Consider the following 25,082-nt stretch of genomic DNA (forward strand, 5'->3'; position numbering starts at 1 on the left):
GCCCTAATCATTACCATCATTGCTGTCATTATCATTGCTGTCATTATCATTGCTGTCATTATCATTACTGTGATTATCATTACTGTGATTATCATTGCTGTCATTATCATTGCTGTCATTATCATTGCTGTCATTATCATTGCTGTCATTATCATTGCTGTCATTATCATTGCTGTCATTATCATTGCTGTCATTATCATTGCTGTCATTATCATTGCTGTCATTATCATTGCTGTCATTATCATTGCTGTCATTATCATTACTGTGATTATCATTACTGTGATTATCATTACTGTCATTATCATTATTGTCATTATCATTATTGTCATTACTGCCATTATTATGATTGCTGCTGTTATCCTTACTGTCATTATCATCATTACTGCAATTATCATTACTGTCATCATCATCATCATCATCATCATCATTACTGCCATTATTATAAGAATTATAAGAAAATCAGTTAAACTGAACTTGCTACCTCTTTTCCCTGGCCATGTTTGGCCCTTATGGATATATACAGTGGAACCTCAAAAATCGAACTGCTCCCAACACGACCAATTATGTAAGTGTATTTTTGTAAGTGCTTTTATAAGTGTATTTTTGAGAGTCTGAAATGGACTAATCTAATTTACATTATTCCTGATGGGAATAAATTCATTCGGTAAAGGCACTCGAACAGCCTTCTGGACCGAAGAAAGTTCGATATTTGAGGTTCCACTGTGTTACTATACCTTGAATATAATAATAATAATAATTAATAATAATAATAATAATAATAATAATCACTACAAATTTCAACCATTCAAGGAAGGGGTAGGGGGTTATCCTTGATGCTGGCGAGAGGCACTTGATCCAAGGACTATGAGCTATTAGATCACATCTGTTCATCCCATTTCCCAGGTGCTGATGACCCTTACAGGTCACCTTATCTTGGTGGATGCTGATGGTGTTTAGGGTATAAGCAGTTTGGAGGAACGTCTAAACTGTTGTATCTGAGCGCCTCTGCAAAGACAGTGATTATGTATGAATGATGGTGAAAGTGTTGAATGATGATGAAAGTTTTTCTTTCTTTTTGGGTCGCCCTGCCTCGGTGGGAAACGACCGACACGTTACAAAAAAAAAAATACTACTGAAAATAGAAACTTAAAAACTACTTTAGGATAAACCATACCGCACGCAGGGTTAGAACTCATTACGATTTCGTGAGTCAAGTTACTTTAGGATAAGTTAAACATTGAGCATAGTTCTGCTACTATGGCTATATATAGGGAATCGTATAATCTCTTGTTATAAATATTTCTCTTCCTACAGAATTGTGTGTGGAAAAAGGAGTCTGGACTAAGCTGGATTATAAAAACAAGTTTGATTGCAGTCTTGATAAAATAAAGGATAATGCGGAACGTATCAGTGCAAATGAGGTTACGGTTGAAGAGTTTATAGAGCGTTATGAGAAGCCTTACAAGCCGGTGGTGATTAGAGGCATCACAGAAAATTGGAAGGCGCACTACAAGTGGACATTAGAGGTGAGAAAGTCGTGTTTGACTCTGAGTTATCAGAGGTTAAAGTCTATGTAATTTGTTATGCTAGTAAGTGGCTCTTTAGTCCGAGGAATTCAAACTGACCTCCCTTTCCTTGGACTGAACCTGATTGCCTCCAATTCCCCAGGGCGTTGTATGACCCTACAGGTTTAACGTGGGGTAGGGGTCGTCCTCGAAAAGGTTGAAGGGAGGGGGTAAAGGAGGTTTTGTGGGCGAGGGGCTTGGACTTCCAGCAAGCGTGTGTGAGCGTGTTAGATAGGAGTGAATGGAGACAAATGGTATTTTTGACCTGACTGTCTGTTGGAGTGTGAGCAGGGTAATATTTATTGAAGGGATCCAGGGAAACTGGCTATTTTTATATAGCTGGACTTGAGTTCTGGAAATGGGAAATACAGTGCCTGCACTCTAAAGGAGGGGTTTGGGATATTAGCAGTTTGGAAGGATATGTTTGTGTTCTTTATACATGTATGCTTCTAAGCTGTTGTTCTGAGCACCTCTGCAAAAACAGTGATTATGTGTGTGTGTGGTGAAAGTGTTGAATAATGATGAAAGTATTTTCTTTTTAGGGATTTTCTTTATTTTTTGGGTCACCCTGCCTCAGTGGGAGATGGCCGACTTGTTAAAGAAAAATAATTTAGTATATTAAAGCATTGGAAAAATTATGAATTATATATGATACCAAAAATGCCTGACAGTTTATACTATTGGATTTGTTAATGATCTGCATAAGACTTCTGATACAGTTGAATAAAATATTCTTCACTTTTACTGCTGCTTCATATCCTACAGAACATACACCACCACATTCATCAACGACACATCCTCAACTACACATCCAGTTAAGTTAGGTGACCCATAAGGTAGCATCCTGGGCTCTCTTCTTTGCCTCTGTATTAGGGGTCCCTAATCTGCAGCCCGTGGGCTGCATGTGGCCCTTCTAGGAAATAAATGTGGCCCTCACATGAAGTTATGAATTCGCTTTTATGTAGGTTCCACACTGCACAGTGTCGACAAAATCGTGTGACTCTCGTCATACATTTGACCACCAAATGTGGCCCACTTGTGTAGGGAGGTTGAGGACCACTGCTTACCATTTGTGATGTATTATAAAAAAGCTTACCATTTTGTTACTTACGTATCGTCTTGAGAAAAAGTTAGCTTAATTAAATTTAAATATACAATAATGTTTTTCTTCCCATGACCTGACAGTTTAATAGCACTTTAAACTAGCCATTTGTGCCAGGGTGTGTTCAAAATTTTTTCATCTTACTATAAAACAAAACCAAAAATATAGTATATGGATTTTTTAATGTCAGTCTGTTTGACAGGATTGGATTATTATGCTATTGATGTGTATTTGCACCATATATATGCCCTTAGAACTTTTGTACAAATTTATACTACTGTCTGTAAAATCCTTTATAGATTTCCTGAATAAAGCTTATTTTAATCCTGCCTTTCAATATTCAGGTCTGTATATACAAGATATAAGATGTCCGCTAAGCTACATAAGGATAACAGTAAAACTTATAAACTACCAAAGAATATAGGAGATACCGTAACCTAGCGGAGAAAGTAAGCGTGATTTCGTTACTGCATTTTTAGCCCATTTTTGTGTAAAACATAATCTTAAGTGAACTTAATTATGCAGCACTGAATTGACAGTAAATATGTTGGAAGACATATTGCTTTAGTTGGTATTCCTTCTGAACTACCTAACAGTCTACCTTGATTTCACTTTGAGAACAATACCAGTAACTGCTTGAAGACTTGTAGCTCACTGGTAAACCATTCAGCTCACAACCAAAGTTGTACAAGACCATATGAATGGAGGAGCTGTCCAGTAGGCCTACTGGCCCATGTGGGCAGGCTCTTTTGAAATTCATCCCTTTTACAATATTATAGAAAATATTGCTAAAGTTACCCAAGGTGTTAGCTTCATTGACTACTTGGCAGATTGTGCCATTTATCTCCAACTCTGTTGCTAAACTAGTGCTTTCCTATATAAGCACTTTGTAAATCTAAATCTATCCAACTGAAAACCATTATTAGGAGTACTTTCCAAGTTAGATATCCTCAGTATCTGTAAAGTAATAGCCTGCCATGCACTAGGACTTGATAGAATGGAAATGAGACTAAAAGGCAGTATAAAACAATCCTTTGTTGACATTGCACCCCCACAGTGGCATTTGTCAAGTCACAGATCTGTTTACGACTTGATAAAGCACACTGTGCAGGTGAAACATTGTTAATAAAGGATTGCATTATAGTGTGTTTGTGTCTCCTTTCCATTGTGTTGGTATTTTATACCATTTATCTCCATGTGATAGTTTATAGGTAAAGGAAGAGAGGGGTGTTATTCACCTCAAGTTTTCAATTTTGCAAAGAAATTTTGTTCATTACTGTACCAGTAAATAATGTTTGTGCTGTACCCTTTAACAGATGCTTAGAGGCTGCTGGAGCACTCTTGATATGAGGAATTATATCATGTATAGTATGAAAATCCTATAGACATGTTCTATCGATCTAGCAGTAGGTATGCTCTAGCCCTGTTTGCTGGTATAGGAGGAATGTCTCCATTCAGTGTGGTATATTGGAGGGTTTTTCGGTAATCTAAGTAATTTTTACATAATTCATATTTAAAAGTGTAAGTGATAGCCATTACATTTTTCTGCAGGCATTTGGCCTGGATCTTCTTTTTTGTGAATTTCAACTAAATTTGCATTCTTTCATGGCATAGTATTCCCCTGTACTAGGTAAAGTGAGTAGGAGAGTTCTGAATCATCAGACCACATTTGATTCCTGTGTTCTGACAGGATTTATACAAGCAGCGCTGTATGATCTGAATGCGTTTAGCACTTTTTAGTAGTAGTAATAATAATAATAATAATAATACAGCCTCTCCTCACTTAATGAAGGAGTTCCATTCCTAAGACCATGTTGGTAAATGAGTTTCACTGAAGAGCATACTATAATGGTAGTGGGTTTGTGTCAACCATCTTTGATATTGTTTTAATGTCATCTTTTCACCATTTATAACATTTCTGGTATATTTTTAAATGTTTATACAGTAGCATACTGTATATTGTAATAAACAGAATAGAGGCAGTCAACTCTTAATATATATTATATAGGTATGCATACTGGTCAGAGAGCCCATTGGAAGTTCGAGTCATCGGTAAACTAGTACGTTGCTAAGTGAGGAGAAGCTGTAATAATAATAATAATGGGAATTCAAGCTGTGCAGTGCTTAAATCCATCAGCTTTTTTACATAGAGAGTTTAGTTTAATATGTTTATTATGTATCCCATACCCATCCTGTGGGTGGTAGTCAAAAGATTAGAGGTACATAATGGGTCCAGGGACTGGTACAAAGGTCCCCTCAAGGAAGGTTCCTTGATGTTGGTGAGGGGCTCTTGATTTAGGGAATTGGATCTGTGCTCCAGTTCCCCGAATTAAGCCTGAATGCCTTCCACATCCCCCCCCAGGCGCTGTATAATCCTCCGGGTTTAGCGCTTCCCCCTTGATTATAATAATAATAATGGTACAAAGGTAATGAAGCATTTACACTCCTATACATGGTTACAATCATGAACAAATTAAAAAGTAATGAGCCACTGACACATCCACACCCGGTCACAATTGTAACGAGTTATAAATACAAATATTAAGTGGGTCATACACCCACACGAGTGCATGCGCACACATACACAGATTGCAGAATGATACAGAGAAAACTTTAAAGAATGGTTCAGTAAATGATTTCTCAAGATCAGTCTTGATAATTACAAGGTAACAAGTATGAGACGAGGGGAACAAGACAAGTAATATACCATGGAGAGGAAGGTTGCTGCCAGTTTTAATAAGAGAAGGGATTCGGGGAAACTGGTTAGCCAGACTTAAGTCCTGGAGGTGGGAAGTACAGTGCCTGCACTCTGAAGGAGGGGTGTCGATTTGTTGTGTAGGCACGCCTCTGGCAAGACAGTGATGGTTAATGATTAAATTGTTTCTTCTTTTTCGGGTCACCCTGCCTTCATGGGAAATGGCCAATATGTTAATAAATATATACAAAAAAAGTGACTTCCATGAATCTCTTCGTATCTAAAGATTAAAGATTCTTTTTTTCAGCATGATACAATGTTTGTAGAGAGAGATGGGATATTTAAGTGTGCATGCAGAAAGCCCCCTTTGTATGCAAAGCGTTTCAGGCAAGCCTAAGTCTATCTTAAAATTAATGCGACATATCCTATCACTCGAAGGAGGTTTAAGAATGTTCCTTTTTATTCCTTCCAGAGGCCTGCCCTTGAATCCCTTTCAGGGATGTGCCTTGTAGCTGGTGATGGGCTCTTGATCCTAGGAATAGAAGCTATCCTATTCCTAGGATCTATTTTACAGTTTTTACAATGTACGTATTTTTTTTTCAACGAACTGGCTGTATCCCACCGAGGCAGAGTGATCTAAAAAGAAAAATGTCTGTTTTTCTTTTTTAATTTAGTAATTTATACAGGAGAAGGGGTTACCAGCCCCTTTCTCCCAATTTGTATTATGCAGACTGTTAATTTAGAATTACAATTCTATATATTTCTTTTCCAGAGACTAGCCAAAAAATACCGGAATCAGAAGTTCAAATGTGGAGAAGATAATGAGGGTTATAGTGTAAAGATGAAGATGAAGTATTATATTGAATATATGAAAACAACAGATGATGATAGTCCACTATACATTTTTGATAGTAGTTTTGGTGAAGTAAGTCATATACAGTACTTTGTTGAATGTTGTGTGTGTATATCAGTTTGTGTATGTATCTTTGTGTGTGTTTATATATGTGTGTTTTTTGTCTGTGTGTATATCATTGTGTTATGCGAGTGTCTGTATATATATATATATATATCTTCTTTCATCAAACTGGCCGTATCCCACCGAGGCGGGGTGGCCCAAAAGAAAAAACGAAAGTTTCTCCTTTTACATTTAATAATATATACAGGAGAAAGGGTTACTAGCCCCTTTGCTCCCGGCATTTTAGTCGCCTCTTACAACACGCATGACTTAAGGAGGAAGAATTCTGTTCCACTTCCCCATGGAGGTAAAAGGAAATAGTCAAGAACAAGAACTAGAAAGAAAATAGAAGAAAACCCAGAGGGGTGTGTATGTATATATATGCTTGTACATGTATGTGGATGAGTTTGGGAATGTGTGTAAAGGTAGAAAGTTGAAAGTGAACATAGAAAAGAGTAAGGTGATGAGGGTATCAAATGATTTAAATGAAGAAAAATTGGATTTCAATTTGGAGAGGAGGAGTATGGAAGAAGTGAATGTTTTCAGATACTTGGGAGTTGACGTGTCGGCGGATGGTTTTATGAAGGATGAGGTTAATCATAGAATTGATACGGGAAAAATGGTGAGTGGTGCGTTGAGGTATATGTGGAGTCAAAAAACGTTATCTATGGAGGCAAAGAAGGGAATGGATGAAAGTATAGTAGTACCAACACTCTTATATGGATGTGAAGCTTGGGTGGTAAATGCAGCAGCGAGGAGGCGGTTGGAGGTAGTGGAGATGTCCTGTTGAAGGGCAATGTGTGGTGTAAATATTATGCAGAAAATTCGGAGTGTGGAAATTAGGAAAAGGTGTGGAGTTAATAAAAATATTAGTCAGAGGGCAGAAGAGGGGTTGTTGAGGTGGTTTGGTCATTTAGAGAGAATGGATTAAAGTAGCATGACATGGAAAGCATATAAATCTATAGGGGAAGGAAGGCGGGGTAGGGGTCGTCCTCGAAAGGGTTGGAGAGAGGGAGTAAAGGAGGTTTTGTGGGCGAGGGGCTTGGACTTCCAGCAAGCGTGCGTGAGCGTGTTAGATAGGAGTGAATGGAGACGAATGATACTTGGGACCTGACGATCTGTTGGGTGTGAGCAGGGTAATATTTGGTGAAGGGATTCGGGGAAACTGGTTATTTTCATATAGTCGGACTTGAGTCCTGGAAATGGGAAGTACAATACCTGCACTTTAAAGGAGGGGTTTGGGATATTGGCAGTTTGGAGGGATATGTTGTGTATCTTTATACGTATATACTTCTAAACTGTTGTATTCTGAGCACCTCTGAAAAAACAGTGATAATGTGTGAGTGTGGTGAAAGTGTTGAATGATGATGAAAGCATTTTTCTTTTTGGGGATTTTCTTTCTTTTTTGGGTCACCCTGCCTCGGTGTGTGTGTGTGTGTGTGTGTGTGTACCTGTGTTTGTATATCAGTGTGTGTGTTCTGTCTGCATGTTTTTTTTTTTTTTTTTTTTCAACAAGTCGGCCGTCTCCCACCGAGGCAGGGTGGCCCAAAAAAGAAAGAAAATCCCCAAAAAGAAAATACTTTCATCATCATCATTCAACACTTTCACCACACTCGCACATTATCACTGTTTTTGCAGAGGTGCTCAGAATACAACAGTTTAGAAGCATATACGTATAAAGATACACAACATATCCCTCCAAACTGCCAATATCCCAAACCCCTCCTTTAAAGTGCAGGCATTGTACTTCCCATTTCCAGGACTCAAGTCCGACTATATGAAAATAACCGGTTTCCCTGAATCCCTTCACTAAATATTACCCTGCTCACACTCCAACAGATTGTCAGGTACCAAGTACCATTTGTCAACATTCACTCCTATCTAACACGCTCACGCACGCTTGCTGGAAGTCCAAGCCCCTCGCCCACAAAACCTCCCCTACCCCCTCTCTCCAACCCTTTCGAGGACGACCCCTACCCCGCCTTCCTTCCCCTATAGATTTATATGCTTTCCATGTCATTCTACTTTGATCCATTCTCTCTAAATGACCAAACCACCTCAACAACCCCTCTTCTGCCCTCTGACTAATACTTTTATTAACTCCACCCCTTTTCCTAATTTCCACACTCCGAATTTTCTGCATAATATTTACACCACACATTGCCCTTAAACAGGACATCTCCACTGCCTCCAACCGTCTCCTCGCTGCTGCATTTACCACCCAAGCTTCACACCCATATAAGAGTGTTGGTACTACTATACTTTTCATACATTCCCTTCTTTGCCTCCATAGATAACGTTTTTTGACTCCACATATACCTCAACGCACCACTCACCTTTTTTCCCTCATCAATTCTATGATTAACCTCATCCTTCATAAAACCATCCGCCGACACGTCAACTCCCAAGTACAGTGGACCCCCGCATAACGATTACCTCCGAATGTGACGAATTATGTAAGTGTATTTATGTAAGTGCGTTTGTATGTGTATGTTTGGGGGTCTGAAATGGATTAATCTATTTCACAATGTTTCTTATGGGAACAAATTCGGTCAGTACTGGCACCTGAACATACTTCTGGAGTGAAAAAATATCGTTAACCGGGGGTCCACTGTATCTGAAAACATTCACTTCTTCCATACTCCTCCTCCCCAATTTGATAATCAATTTTTCTTTATCTAAATCATTTGATACCCTCATCACCTTACTCTTTTCTATGTTCACTTTCAACTTTCTACCTTTACACACATTCCCAAACTCATCCACTAACCTTTGCAATTTTTCTTTAGAATCTCCCATAAGCACAGTATCATCAGCAAAAAGTAACTGTGTCAATTCCCATTTTGAATTTGATTCCCCAAAATTTAATCCCACTCCTCTCCCGAACACCCTAGCATTTACTTCCTTTACAACCCCATCTATAAATATATTAAACAACCATGGTGACATTACACATCCCTGTCTAAGACCTACTTTTACCGGGAAGTAGTCTCCCTCTCTTCTACACACCCTAACCTGAGCCTCACTATCCTCATAAAAACTCGTTACAGCATTTAATAACTTACCACCTATTCCATATACTTGCAACATCTGCCACATTGCTCCTCTATCCACTCTATCATATGCCTTTTCTAAATCCATAAATGCAATAAAAACTTCCCTACCTTTATCTAAATACTGTTCATATATATGCTTCAATGTAAACACTTCATCTACACATCCCCTACCCACTCTGAAACCTCCTTGCTCTTCCGCAATCCTACGTTCTGTCTTACCTCTAATTCTTTCAGTTATAACCCTACCGTATACTTTTCCTGGTATACTCAGTAAACTTATTCCTCTATAATTTTTACAATCTCTTTTGTCCCCTTTCCCTTTATATAAAGGGACTATACATGCTCTCCGCCAATCCCTAGGTACCTTCCCCTCTTTCATACATTTATTAAACAAAACTACCAACCACTCCAACACTATATCCCCCCCTGCTTTTAACATTTCTGTCATGATCCCATCAGTTCCAGCTGCTTTACCCCCTTTCATTTTTTGTAATGCCTCGCGTACCTCCCCCACACTTACATTCTGCTCTTCTTCACTCCTAAAAGATGGTATACCTCCCTGACCAGTGCATGAAATTACTGCCTCTGTTTCTTCCTTAACATGTAAAAGTTCCTCAAAATATTCTCGCCATCTACCTAATACCTCCCTCTCCCCATCTACGAACTCCCCTACTCTGTTTTTAACTGACAAATCCATACTTTCCCTAGGCTTTCTTAACTTGTTTAACTCACTCCAAAATTTTTTCTTATTTTCATTAAAATTTCTTGACAGTGCCTCTCCCACTCTATCATCTGCTCTCCTTTTGCACTCTCTCACCACTCTCTTTACCTTTCTTTTACTCTCCATATACTCTGCTCTTCTTATAACACTTCTGCTTTGTAAAAACCTCTCATAAGCTACCTTTTTCTCTTTTATCACACCCCTTTCTTTATCATTCCACCAATCACTCCTCTTTCCACCTGCCCCCACCCTCCTATAACCACAAACTTCTGCCCCACATTCTAATACTGCATTTTTAAAACTATTCCATCCCTCTTCAACCCCCCCACTACTCATCTTTGCACTAGCCCACTTTTCTGCCAATAGTCGCTTATATCTCATCCGAACTTCCTCCTCCCTTAGTTTATACACTTTCACCTCCCTCTTACTTGTTGTTGCCACCTTCCTCTTTTCCCATCTACTTCTTACTCTAACTGCAGCTATAACTAAATAATGATCCGATATATCAGTTGCCCCTCTATAAACATGTACATCCTGGAGCCTACCCATCAACCTTTTATCCACCAATACATAATCTAACAAACTACTTTCATTACGTGCTACATCATATCCTGTATATTTATTTATCCTCTTTTTCATAAAATATGTCTTACTTATTACAAATTTCTTTCTACACATAGCTCAATTAAAGGCTCCCCATTTACATTTACCCCTGGCACCCCAAATTTACCTACTACTCCCTCCACAACGTTTTTACCCACTTTAGCATTGAAATCCCCAACCACCATTACTCTCACACTTGATTCAAAACTCCCCACGCATTCACTCAACATTTCCCAAAATCTCTCTCTCTCCTCTACACTTCTCTCTTCTCCAGGTGCATACACACTTACTATAACCCACTTTTCACATCCAATCTTTATTTTACTCCACATAATCCTTGAATTAATACATTTGTATTCCCTCTTTTCCTGCCATAGCTTATCCTTCAACATTATTGCTACTCTTCTTTTGCTCTAACTCTATTTGAAACCCCTGACCTAATCCCATTTATTCCTCTCCATTGAAACTCTCCCACCCCCTTCAGCTTTGTTTCACTTAAAGCCAGGACATCCAGTTTCTTCTCATTCATAACATTCACAATCATCTCTTTCTTATTATTTGCACAACATCCATGCACATTCAGACTTCCCACTTTGACAATTTTCTTCTTCTTATTCTTTTTAGTAATCTTTACAGGAAAACAGGTTACTATCCCATTGTTCCCGGCATTTTAGTTGACTTTTACAACACGCATGGCTTACGGAGGAAAGATTCTTATTCCACTTCCCCATGGATATAAAAGGAAAAGTAATAAGACCAAGAACTATTAAGAGAAAATCAAAGAAAACTCAGATGAGTGTGTATAAATAAACTTGTACATGTATGTGTAGTGTGACCTAAGTGTAAGTAGAAGTAGCAAGACATGCCTGTAATCTTGCATATTTATGAGACAGACAAAAGACACCAGCAATCCTACCATCATGTAAAACAATTACAGGCTTTCGTTTTACACTCACTTGGCAGGACGGTAGTACCTCCCTGGGCGGTTGCTGTCTACCAACCTACTACATTAAACCAACCTAAGCATACATGTGTATATTATGGTTAGATATGACTTTCTAAGTAGATATTTGAAACATGTCAGACCACATTTTGAAAGTATTTTTCTGTGGTAGTGGTTTTGAGAATTTGTGTATCAACTCTCAGAAAATTATTTTGTAGAATTTGGGTGGGTGGAATGGGTTATGTCTGGTCTTAATACCTGTAACCCTGGTGTAGCTAATACCTGTAACCCTGGTGTAGGTACAACCATTAATCTGCCTGCCTGGACTTACAAACGTGGCATAGTCATGACATCTCTTATTATTCGACTGTTCTTCCTGAAGAAAATAGAGCAGCATTTTAGTGGTATTAAATTCAGACCACCACTTAAGGGCCCTGTTAGCAATTTGGTTTAAGTGTCCTGAGTAGAGCTGCCTTGTCAGCTTGTAAATATTCAGCGAGCCACAAATATCCATGCCAAGGGAGTGGGGGAGACAGGGTTCTCTTTAAGTCTGTGAAGGACTCGTGGTACAAGGAATTGGAGCTGTCCTCCCCTTCCTTGGATCAAATCTGATTATCTCGCATTTCCAAAGTGCTTAATGTCTCCTACAGGCATAGTGCTTTCCCATGAATATAATAATTTATCTGGTATAGCCAAAGATGGCATATAATATTTTCATCACTGGATAATTATGCCCTGGTATTTTTATGATAACTAGTTAAAAAGATTTCTTTACTGTGGAGACTAGCTTAAGCTAAATAAGAATCATTAAAAATTTTGAAAGGTAATCCATTATAGTTAATGAGGCTTTTAATTACAGCCATACATAATTATGTCATCCCAATAAATTAAGACATGAAACTGCATCACTAAGTACTACAATATGTCTCTTTTATGATTAGTTTTGGAATCTTGCCATTTTTTCAAAAAGAAATGCAGGTCTTGTCAAAAAGCAAATGCAGTATAGCTTTGTTTATTTTATTGATTTTTCATGTTTATTGTAACTATAATCCTTTTCAGCTAAACACTTTATTTTTAATTTGTTTTAGCACGTTCGACGTAAAAAGCTCCTGGAGGATTATGAAGTGCCGAAGTATTTTCGGGATGACTTGTTTAAATATGCCGGTGAAGACCGGCGTCCTCCCTACAGATGGTTTGTTATGGGACCCTCTCGCTCTGGCACCGGTATTCATATAGACCCTCTGGGAACTAGTGCTTGGAATTCACTGTTGCGTGGACACAAACGGTTAGTCAGCTCCTTTGAATCCTCTTTTCTGTAGCTTGAATGTACAGTACATGTTTTTATAACACAACAGCCATCTCCCACTGAGGCAATGTGACTCAAAAGGGAAGAAAAGTAAAGTATTTTTTGTTTTATATTTAGCAATTTATACAGGAGCAGGAGTTACTAGCCCCTTATTCCCAGCATTTTAGTTGCCTCTTATGACATTCATAGCTTACATAGGAAGGATTCTTCTCCACTTCCCCGTGGAGTTACAGTACATGTATGTAATGTTTTTTCTTGAGATAAATCAAACACGTGCATAAGGTATCACCAAATATAACGACATTAACATTAAAGTACCTTATGTTAAAAAATGCACAAATAAAGATTTTTTAAATTTTTACAAAGATTCAGATGATGGCATTTTCAGGGGAAACCAGTTAGCTGGATTTGAACCCTGGAAGTGGGAAGTACAGTGCCTAACTCTGAAGGAGGCCTGAGGATGTTACAGTATGGAGGGTCATTTTGAATTGTGATGCCTTACACTTCTGGCAAGACAGCTGTTGAATGAATGATGGTGAATGTGTTTGTTTTTGTGTCACCCTACCTCAATGAGAGACAGCTGATGTGTTGAAAAAAAATAAGAATAGCATCTTTTCTGGTTAACACCAAGTCTAGTATTTAATGTGTTTTATTCACACTTGTTGCTGCAGTAATGTGTTAGCCATAAAAATTCTACCATTACAATGGGCAGTTTGATTGTGTGTTTATTTTCTGGTGTGGCTTCTGGGAAATTGTCAATTTTTTCATAAATGAACTGTCACGTTACATTGATTTTTTTTATGGTCACTTTTCAGCATTTTTTTTTAATATTGTACTGTACATTCAGTCCTTAATTAACCTTGCAGAATTTTTGTCTGATGCACGAGTTGTTAAATGGTGTTGTGTATGTATTTATAGTTTTGAGGTTTTCATCTTAATTTTACAATTCTCCTGCTAGGCTGTTTCTTCATTTATTGTCTTGGTTTGTTGGCTGTGTTTTGTGGTAATTTTTCTAAGGTCAGATAGTGTAGCAAGTATTTCTTGATCTATTTTCTATCGTTACATTTGTGATCACATTCAATGTAAGGCAGCTACATTTATATTGTTTTTTCTCTCTACAGATGGTGCTTGTTCCCAACTGACACACCAAAGGAAATGATTAAAGTAACTTCTGCAGAAGGCGGGAAGCAAGTAGATGAGGCAATAACATGGTTTTCAGTCATATATCCTCGTACTCAACTTCCCTCCTGGCCAGAGAAATACAGACCAGTAAGACTGACCTTGTGTTATAATGGGAGGTGTTGTGATGAATGGTTTGAAAAACCAACAAGTTGAAGATTGAGACACTTATGCAACATATGGGAATCTTTATTCAGGAAGAATGAAGATTCCCATATATTGCATAAGTGTCTTAATCTTCAGTGGGAGGTGTTGCAATTTAAAGGGTTATTTGAGTTTTGATACGTGTGTGTTTTCTGGCATGACAGCTATTGAATGAATGACTTAGTTTACCCTACTACAGTGGGAGACGGCCATTATTAAAAAAGAGTTAAAATTATTTAGTGCCATTTTTCCGGCACTACACTAGCACGTGTCTGAAATATTCCAGTTTAGTTTTTCTGTATATTCTGTTGTGTATAACTATTTTAGTGTAAAAATTATGTATAATTTTATTAAAAGGGGATTCACTTAGCTAACAGTATTTAATATACTAGAAGCAAGGATTTAAAAAATAAATGTCCTGCATTTTGATTGCAGTTAGAATTGATACAAGGGCCTGGGGAGACGGTGTTTGTGCCTGGAGGCTGGTGGCACGTCGTCATCAACCTTGACAGCACCATTGCCATCACTCAGAACTTCTGCTCTTGCACAAATTTTCCTGTGGTGTGGCATAAAACTGTGCGCGGCCGTCCGAAGCTTTCAAAAAAATGGCTTCGGGTTTTACGGGTAGGTCTAAAACTTGAGTCCACTACAGGAGCTCCTCAATTTTCAACTTCAAAATGGTGCAAAGGCAATCACTTTGGAGATGAAACTAAAAATAATTACCCAGCATGAAGGTGGCAAATCCATAACCTGTATTCACTGATTTACTTTTCAATGTTGGTATTTATAGTAATTATTTGTTTAATATATTTATAGATGGGGTTGTAAAGGAAGTAAATGCTAGGGTGTTCGGGAGAGGGGTGGGATTAAATTTTGGGGAATCAAATTCAAAATGGGAATTGACAGTTACTTTTTGCTGATGATACTGTGCTTATGGGAGATTCTAAAGAAAAATTGCAAAGGTTAGTGGATGAGTTTGGGAATGTGTGTAAAGGTAGAAAGTTGAAAGTGAACATAGAAAAGAGTAAGGTGATGAGGGTGTCAAATGATTTAGATAAAGAAAAATTGGATATCAGATTGGGGAGGAGGAGTATGGAAGAAGTAAATGTTTTCAGATACTTGGGAGTTGACGTGTCGGCGGATGGATTTATGAAGGATGAGGTTAATCATAGAATTGATGAGGGAAAAAAGGTGAGTGGTGCGTTGAGGTATATGTGGAGTCAAAAAACGTTATCTATGGAGGCAAAGAAGGGAATGTATGAAAGTATAGTAGTACCAACACTCTTATATGGGTGTGAAGCTTGGGTGGTAAATGCAGCAGCGAGGAGACGGTTGGAGGCAGTGGAGATGTCCTGTTTAAGGGCAATGTGTGGTGTAAATATTATGCAGAAAATTCGGAGTGTGGAAATTAGGAAAAGGTGTGGAGCTAATAAAAGTATTAGACAGAGGGCAGAAGAGGGGTTGTTGAGGTGGTTTGGTCATTTAGAGAGAATGGATCAAAGTAGAATGACATGGAAAGCATATAAATCTATAGGGGAAGGAAGGCGGGGTAGGGGTCGTCCTCGAAAGGGTTGGAGAGAAGGGGTAAAGGAGGTTTTGTGGGAAAGGGGCTTGGACTTCCAGCAAGCGTGCGTGAGCGTGGTAGATAGGAGTGAATGGAGACGAATGATACTTGGGACCTGACGATCTGTTGGAGTGTGAGCAGGGTAATATTTAGTGAAGGGATTCAGGGAAACCGGTTATTTCCATATAGTCAGACTTGAGTCCTGGAAATGGGAAGTACAGTGCCTGCACTTTAAAGGAGGGGTTTGGGATATTGGCAGTTTGGAGGGATATGTTGTGTATCTTTATATGTGTATGCTTCTAAACTGTTGTGTTCTGAGCACCTCTGCAAAAACAGTGATAATGTGCGAGTGTGGTGAAAGTGTTGAATGATGATGAAAGTATTTTCTTTTTGGGGATTTTCTTTCTTTTTTGGGTCACCCTGCCTCGGTGGGAGACGGCCGACTTGTTGAAAAAAAAAAAAAATTTATTTACTTAATCAGTGACAGTAGTTATTTACTTATTTAGCATATCGTATTCATATTCGACTTAGTGATTTTGTCAGAACATAACCCCATCATAAGTGAAGGAGCACCAGTATAAAAAAACATATACCCATTGCATCAGTATTTTCACCATTACAGAGAAAACAAGAAGCAGGCAGACTGCCTGCTTCTTGTTGACTCAAGTTGCAACATGCACAGTAAAGGTATATCTGCAGTGGAGCTGACATTGAATATAAAACCTCATTGTTAAATTGTAGAAATATACAGTATATTATGTTTGTTATGTTATGGATATGTACTGTATTGTTTTGTTTTTATTGTAATGCTCAAACATTTTCAAGAAAAATAGTGTAACCTCATAACTATAGTAGTAGTTCCACCTCCCAGCTAAAGAACAAAAAGGCACAATACCGTGACTGGAACAATACACAAATAACCAGCACACAACGTTTTGGTCCAAGTCAGACCAGAACGTCGTAAGCTTCCCTCTCCTATGTGCGGGTTATTTGTGTATTATGCACCTCACAGTTGGCTTATGGAGAATCAAGATTCCAGTATTCCTTGTGCTGTATGCTCACACAGGTTTACAGCCTCACTTAAATATAATAATAAAAGAAAAAAATAAATAATTTTCAGTAATTTAAATTACAACATTTTTTCCTATGCTCAGGAAAAGAAGCCAGAACTCGCTGTTGTGGCAGACAATACTGACACGAGTAAAAGTTCAGGCATGGCCTCAGATTCTTCATCAGATTCCTCTTCCTCCTCCTCCTCGTCTGATGATTCTTCTTCATCTGAAAGTATGTCGGACAGTGGCCAGGAAAGCTTACCCGAGCATAAAAAGAAAAGGTATGTATGTATAATGGGCATTGTCGCAGCAGTGTCCTGAGAGGTGTGTTCTTAATATGTTATAAAATTGATAACCTTTTATTGAGAGATTTTAGAGAACTTCAGATGCCAGTGAAATATAGGGTCAGTACAGCATTGTATGTAAGAGGGGGATCTGAAGTATGGTGTCAGCATGCATCAGGGAAGACATTGATGATGAAAGTCAAGAGTGAATGCATTTAGATATTTCAGAGTGGATATATTAAGAGGGTTCAGTAGGTAGTTGGTAAGGAAGACTTTGCTCAGGCCAGGATGCAGGGGTAGACCCCTTAACATTTGTCTCAGCACCTAAAAACTGACTAGCCAGACTCAAATTTTTAAAACCGGATGTTGCTTAGACGTATTTTGATATTAAGTACAGTACTGGTAATTTTTTCCCCAGCTTTTCTACCTTGAAATCTGCTGTAAATGGCAGTTTTTTCTGTTTTATATAGCTTTTGATTTTTTTTTTCCAAGAAATTGTGTATTGTGTACTTATAAGTAGCTAGTCATCCTATAATTTCACCAGAGGGAGTTACATTCCTCCAGGTCTTGTGAAACTAGAAACTGCAGATAATACAGAATTGTCTGCCTAATAAATTTTGTTCAGATTTGTTTTAATGTACAGTGGACCCCCGGTTAACGATTTTTTTTCACTCCAGAAGTATGTTCAGGTGCCAGTACTGACCGAATTTGTTCCCATAAGAAATATTGTGAAGTAGATTAGTCCATTTCAGACCCCCAAACATACACGTACAAACGCACTTACATAAATACACTTACATAATTGGTTGCATTCGGAGGTAATCGTTATGCGGGGGTCCACTGTATTTGTCTTTGTAGTATAGCACTCAAATTTGGTTAATATTGACATCCAGTAGAAAGCCATTGAACAAAAAAAAGTTCAGTGGTTGAAATCTGTTTGCTAGTTGCTGACAATTTACAAGGATGGCTGTACTTGTGAATCAAGCATCTGCCTTTTATATACAACACCGATTTACTGGCACCTGATCGTCCAGCACGTCTTCTGGTCCGGACAGAATTACTGAGCTACTCTTGCCAAAATAGTTTGTGGTGGCCACAGATGGCGTTGTGTAGTATATGCTCATTGACATTGTTACACTGCATTTGTTAATGGTGATCCCTTGATTCTGTGCATTTCTTAGCATATTTTGCTAACAGTTAACCCTAGCCATGGCTAGTGATGATCTCTCCAGCTCTAGTAAAATTCTAAGATTGACCACTTTGGGAGTGGTAATACTTCAACAGTAATAAATAAATTAATTTCATTTATGCTAATGTTTAAGTTTCCAGCAGACAATAATGGGTCAGAGATCTGTTGGTCTGGCAAAGTGAATATACCGGCAAAGCCAAAGAACTAAGGATGCCAGAAAATTGGTTGTGTATCTGTACAGTGGACCCCGGGTTAACGATATTTTTTCATTCCAGAAGTATGTTCAGGTGCCAGTACTGACCGAATTTGTTCCCATAAGGAATATTGTGAAGTAGATTAGTCCATTTCAGACCCCCAAACATACACATACAAACGCACTTACATAAATACACTTACATAATTGGTCGCATTGGGAGGTGATCGTTAAGCGGGGGTCCACTGTACTTACATACTTTTACATACTTTCTTCATAAGCAATAGGAAAGACTTGAATTCTAATTAAAATATTCATTGCACTGCTTAATTATCAGCATTACAGGGGTTTTAAATTTTCTACCTCTTGTGATTTTTTTTTTTTTCTTCTTCAACAAGTCGGCCGTCTCCCACCGAGGCAGGGTGACACAAAAAAGAAAGAAAATCCCCAAAAAGAAAATACTTTCATCATCATTCAACACTTTCACCACACTCACACATTATCACTGCTTTTGCAGAGGTGCTCAGAGCACAACAGCTTAGAAGCATATACGTATAAAGATACACAACATATCCCTCCAAACTCCAAACTTGTGAAATATATTTCTGTAAAACCAAGTTTGTCGTTTTCTCTTTACAGAAGGAAGAAACACAACTCCCCACAGCGATCCTGAGGAAACAAGTGATAGCTCTTTGGAAAATTAGTTCTAGCTGTAGATTACCATACTCATTGCCCAAGATTATTTACCAGTTAAAGCATTAACTCTACCATATTATTAATCACACTTTTTCTATCTTATAGACAAGGAAGAAACGTAAAGCTTGTATTGTACGCATGATAGGTTATCGAAAGGTCTTGGCAAGTGGAACTTTATTTATTCTGGAATATGAGTGGACGGGCATTAACAGTATAAAAGATTTTTAGGAAACCGAGCAGTAATCTAGGGATCATTATGCTCTTTCTTGTAGATGACTGCAGTTGCTCCATCTTTAATAACTATTTCTGCAGTTACTGTATGTTTAATGCTATATCTGATAATAATTGAAGTTGCTGTGTATTGATCATTGAAGTTTATGGAATCAGTGTCACTTTTAAGTATAAATCCAGTGCTCTAATGTTAAGTTATGATTGAATGTGTAATTTTAATACTACATAACTGTAGTCAGTTTTAAAATTAAGGTGTATTTGTAGGGGTGAAATATTCAGCTAGTTTATCCTCCTCATCCCTGTATGTATCTTTCTGTGTAGGCTGGCCCAATTGTGTATTTTTATATTTAACTAATGAATCTTAGCAGGTGATAACTTTAAATTGTAAGCAAATTTTAATGATTTTTCTCATCTTCCTCAGCAACATTATTATTATTATATTTTGGGGGAATTAGGTTTGATCCAAGGAAGGGAGTAGCTTCCCAAAGTTTAGTCAGAGTTTTGGTGTTCCCATAAGTTTGATTTAACTTCATTTATATATCATTAATATTTTACTGAAGAAATTCTTTGGAAGTTAGGACACATGTGCAACATCTGGATATCTTTATTGTAGACGTTTCGCCATCCAGTGGCTTTATCAATACAGATTCTAGGACATAATAGGAAGACAGTAGAACTATATACAAAAGATGAGGTAATCAGTCCCTCAGCCTTGGAGTTAGTGTTCACAGCATCGTGGTGGAGGAGAATATGGAGCAAAGGCAAGAAGACTGGCGGTTATATAGGCGTCAGTGGATAAGGACGGGCAGCAGACGAGGGCATAGTCACTGGTAGGCGGGATTCCCCAGTGGAAGTAGGTCCTTCCCAAAGAGATGGGTTAGTTGCAGTAGCCGTGAAGAAGGTCTTGTAGATGTCCTATGCAACTAACCCATCTCTTTGGGAAGGACCTACTTCCACTGGGGAATCCCGCCTCCCAGTGATTATGCCCTCGTCTGCTGCCTGTCCTTATCCACTGACGCCTATATAACCGCCAGTCTTCTTGCCTTTGCTCCATATTCTCCTCCACCACGATGCTGTGAACACTAACTCCAAGGCTGAGGGACTGATTACCTCATCTTTTGTATATAGTTCTACTGTCTTCCTATTATGTCCTAGAATCTGTATTGATAAAGCCACTGGATGGCGAAACGTCTACAATAAAGATATCCAGATGTTGCACATGTGTCCTAACTTTCATATTGTCGGTATTTTATACCTTTCTTACACAAGAAATTCTTTAACTTCCATAGTTTTACATAGGTGCAAGAAGCACGAGTAGAATATCTGTAAATTAGTTTTTCATGTATTGTGCTCAGAGAAGAGAATCTTGAATGAACGGTGAATTCTAATGAGAGCTGTGAAAGGGAAGAACAATAATGTTAACAAGATGCATAGGAGGGAAGACCAGCTCAAATATTAGCAAGGTATGTAGGTGGCTAGGCTTCAGGAATTTTATAAAAATGTAAGTGGTTAATTCCAGTACGAATTCTGGGATATGTCGGTGGAAAGGCCAGAAGGAATTTTAAGATAAGTGGCTGGGCCAATAGAAGCATTAAAATATGTAAGTGGCTAGGTCAGTAGGTGTATTGAAATGCATAGGTGACTAATTCCAACAGGAATATTAAGATATGTAAGTGGCTAGACCAGTGAGAATATTAAGGATATGTTTCTGGAGAGTTTATCTGGAGAGAGTTCTGGGGGTCAACGCCCCCGCGGCCCGGTCTGTGACCAGGCCTCCTTAGGTCAGTGTCCCAGGATGCGACCCACACCAGTCGACTAATACCCAGGTACCCATTTTACTGATGGGGAACATAGACAACAGGTGGAAAGAAACACGTCCAATGTTTCTACTCTGGCTGGGAATCGAACCCAGGCCCTCACCGTGTGAAGCGAGAGCGTTAACCACCAGGCCACCAGTAGCTAGGCCAGGAGGAATGTTAATGTATGGGAGGCTAGGCCAATCAGGTATGTAAATAAGACACTTGGTACATGATACCGTCTTTGACCAACAAATAAGGTGCAGTACATTTAAGCCTACTAGGTAGTAAATATCACCCTTGCCCTATTCAGAAAAATTTGTTACAAAAAATGTAAGTAGAATATCGTAAATGTACGTGCCATGTCTACAACTCTTGTGAATCGGACAGTGAGAGAGTTTCGTTTAACATTTTGCTTTCGGTGGTGCTTTAAAAGTACAATCATTCTTACAAATTTGCAGGTTCTGATTATCCAACATTTTGACTTGATAAGCAACTCTGTAATAGTTTATGCCGACAATTTTGTTTTAGTCACTCTACCTCTAGAGTGTAGTTGACCCCCTCAGTGATTTGCAGGGACAACTGTACTGACAAAGGTTCCACTGAAAGTGAAGCATAAAACAGTCTCTTTCTGTCCATGTTTTTAATTAATTTGTCGGCTTCTGCCCAAATTGAATACATTTCATGTGTTACTGTTCCTTGTTTGAGAGAACGTGATTATCCAGTATTATTGCATATAGTAGACTGTACAAGACCTTTCTAATTAGTAAATTTCTGAGATAATTGATATGTGGTCTTGTTTTGTTATACCATTCCTAGAAGTTTTCAGTCAACCTTATTCAGAATTCTTTTAATAGTAAGATATAATTGGTGTTTGAGGAAAAAATATGGAAATACATATTAGCAATTTAACTGTTAGAGTTTGGGGGTGGGTAGCCCCAGCTGTTAGTTCCACCTCTTAACTTATGAACTGTATTATTTCCAGTATTCCCTTATAATAAGACTTTATCCTCTTGTGTTTTATAAAGAAATGTTTAGTGAGATGCCTCCCTGTATTGAACTGTATTATTGATTTTGGTCTGTCCTAGACCGCAACATTTAGGTTTAGGTCAGTTCCTAATAGATTTGCATTTTTTTATTAATGGGAAAGCGTTAAACCCCAAGAGGGGGTTAGCGCTGAGTGTCCCACCTGAGTGTCCCACTACCCAGGGGGTAGTGGGACACTCAGGTTTGAGCCAAGGAAGGGGATGGTAGCTCCAATTCCTTTGATGAAGAGCCCTTCAAGTGTAATGGATTTGTAAGGGTTGATTACTGGCATTCATCATATTTAAGGTGCTTCTGAATGGTGCCCTTAAGTCATAATGCTGGAAATTAGATTTAATGAAGTCAACACGTCCTCCTAAGATAGTGTAAGTTTTTTTTTTTTTTTTTTTTTTTTTTTTTTTTTTTTTTTTTTTTTTTTTTTTTTTTTACTGACTAAAAAGACTGGCTATACAGTGACTTGGACATTGTAATGTAAATGTTAGGATTTTAGTCATGCTTCCTCAGTCTTCTCTGTGGTCACATGTATGCTGTAAGTCAAAAAATAGTCTCACCTGTATGCATGATTTCTTTTATTGATGTTTGTTATAGTTTAAATATTAATTGACCAACCTAATCTAAATGATTTATGTAGAAAGACTGGCTTAGGTAAATAAATTAAAAAACTAATATTGGCATTAGGAAGACGTGTTAACTGCAATTTTGTGTGAAATTTGATGTCCATATTAAAATTTTCTTTGTGTTAATTTGGTCTTAACATTTATATTTAAAGCAGAACAAGTCTCTAAAGCTGTGTATGTTTGCTGTGATCTTCCATATAATTGTGGAAGGAGTGACACTGCTTTAGAAAATTGGCACAGTAACTAGGGAAAGACACAGAATGAGGCAAGAATCAGTGCTATTTTGAATTTTGTAATGTCATTACCAGAATGGTACGACATTCCTTGAGTGAAATGCAAGTAGAGTATTCAGATTGGTATTTTTATTTTGACCACCCAATATTTTGGAACAACAGAAGCTTAACATTGTGATCACTTTGGTGTCTGACCTCAACCTAATGTACTTTCTTCCACTAATGTTTGTTCATCCGTCCATGCCATCCATGTTAACTTCAACGATAAGAGCTTTTTATAATCAGGCGAAGCACAGGATGGGTGGGGGTATATTGCAGGTCAGAGGGTCATTTGAATTGGAATGTATGTGCACTTCTGGCAACAGCTCTTGAATGAGTGATGGTGGATGTATTTTCTTTGACTTGCACTATCTTGGGAAAATGGCCAGTGTTAAAAACAAAAATTGACATGGCATGATCACAAGAATTCTCTTACATGTTTTTTCATTTTTCTTTCCATTATTTGTGTAGTATTCCACGATACAGGAAAAAATATAATAATATCTCAAGTTACCATATATTCTCTGAAGTTGTAAGTACTGTACTGTATATTACTCTTTAACGCTTAAACTGTCCAAATGTAGATCTATGTCCACATGCGGGGGGCTCCGAACATAAATCTACGTTTTTTTACATGCTTTCAAATAGGGAAAATCAATACACAAATAACCCGCACATAAAAGAGAGAAGCTTACGACGACGTTTCGGTCCGACTTGGACCATTGACAAAGTCACACTAACAGAGGTGGAGCAGGACGGCTATATATAGGCCTTTTTGTTATTTATGGACCCCGCAGTTAAGCGTCATATTCTCTCCAACTTTTTTAATGTTCTTCCCTCTTTTAAACCCCTCTTTCCACCTCTTCCTGCCTATATATAGCCGTCCTGCTCCACCTCTGTTAGTGTGACTTTGTCAATGGTCCAAGTCGGACCGAAACGTCGTCGTAAGCTTCTCTCTTTTATGTGCGGGTTATTTGTGTATTGTTCCAGTCACGGTATTGTGCCATTTTGTTATTTAGGGAAAATCAAGGTCGGAGCGCTACGCACGTGAACGTAGATCTACGTTTGGACAGTTTAAGGGTTAATAGCATTCACTGCAAGTGTTACAGTTTTAATGGTTTCTGTATGCCTGTGCAAAAAACCTTGAACTGAGATGTACTCTGGAAATATTTGTATTTAGATTTTGTTTTGAATATCTGTTTTATCTAGTTTAAATTCTGTTGCAAGTGTAATTTAACAAAGTGATCTGTATTGTGTGATTGCATTATTTTCACAAATAAGAAACTTGATTTAACTAAGCAGTACTGTGCTTATGTCCTTCAGTTTGTTTATGCATCCCATACCCTTCATGTTACTGATTTTCAAGATGGGCTCTACCAGTAGTAATGTAAATACAGTGGAACCTCTACTTGCAAGTTTAATCCTTTCCATGACCTTGCTCGCAACTGGATTTGCTCGTTTGCAGAGTCAATTTTCCTCATTTAAATTAATTGAAATGCAATTAATCCGTTCCAATGGAATTCTGTACTTCAATCCTCTTCAAGGGGGGCTCCTTGGCATGGTGAAGAGGCTCTTGGTCTGAGGAATTAGACCTGTCGGTCTTCCTCCTCAGACCGAACCTAATTACCCCCCAATCTCCCCTCCCCTATCCCATCCTCCCCTTTTTTCTTTCCTCCTCCTCCTCCCCACCCCTCCCTTTTACCCTTCCTCTTTTTGGCCTTTGGGATTTCTCCCACAGGCGCGCTAATTCCTAGGTAGGGGAAAGGATACCGGGGTCCATCCCATTCCGTTGAGGTTCTTGGCGGTGGCGTAGTTTGCCGTGGAATCTGGATCGCCTGGGGATGTCCCGATCCCTCTCCGGTATCCCGGAGTAGC

General features: G+C 38.4%; 1 protein-coding gene across 1 annotated transcript; it reads left to right on the top strand.

Moving 5' to 3' along the window:
* Positions 1–1,314: 1,314 nt before the first annotated feature.
* Positions 1,315–24,505, top strand: JMJD6 (Bifunctional arginine demethylase and lysyl-hydroxylase PSR; the record flags this gene model as incomplete). Its single annotated transcript, XM_053800106.2, is given in 7 exon segments — positions 1,315–1,526; positions 6,135–6,287; positions 12,729–12,925; positions 14,068–14,215; positions 14,705–14,893; positions 16,988–17,166; positions 19,191–24,505. Coding segments are annotated over 7 exon segments (1,112 nt in total), but the record flags the coding sequence as incomplete, so codon positions are not given.
* Positions 24,506–25,082: the final 577 nt, after the last annotated feature.

Source organism: Cherax quadricarinatus, chromosome 91 (assembly GCF_038502225.1).
Source record: "Cherax quadricarinatus isolate ZL_2023a chromosome 91, ASM3850222v1, whole genome shotgun sequence".
Lineage (NCBI taxonomy): Eukaryota > Metazoa > Arthropoda > Malacostraca > Decapoda > Parastacidae > Cherax > Cherax quadricarinatus.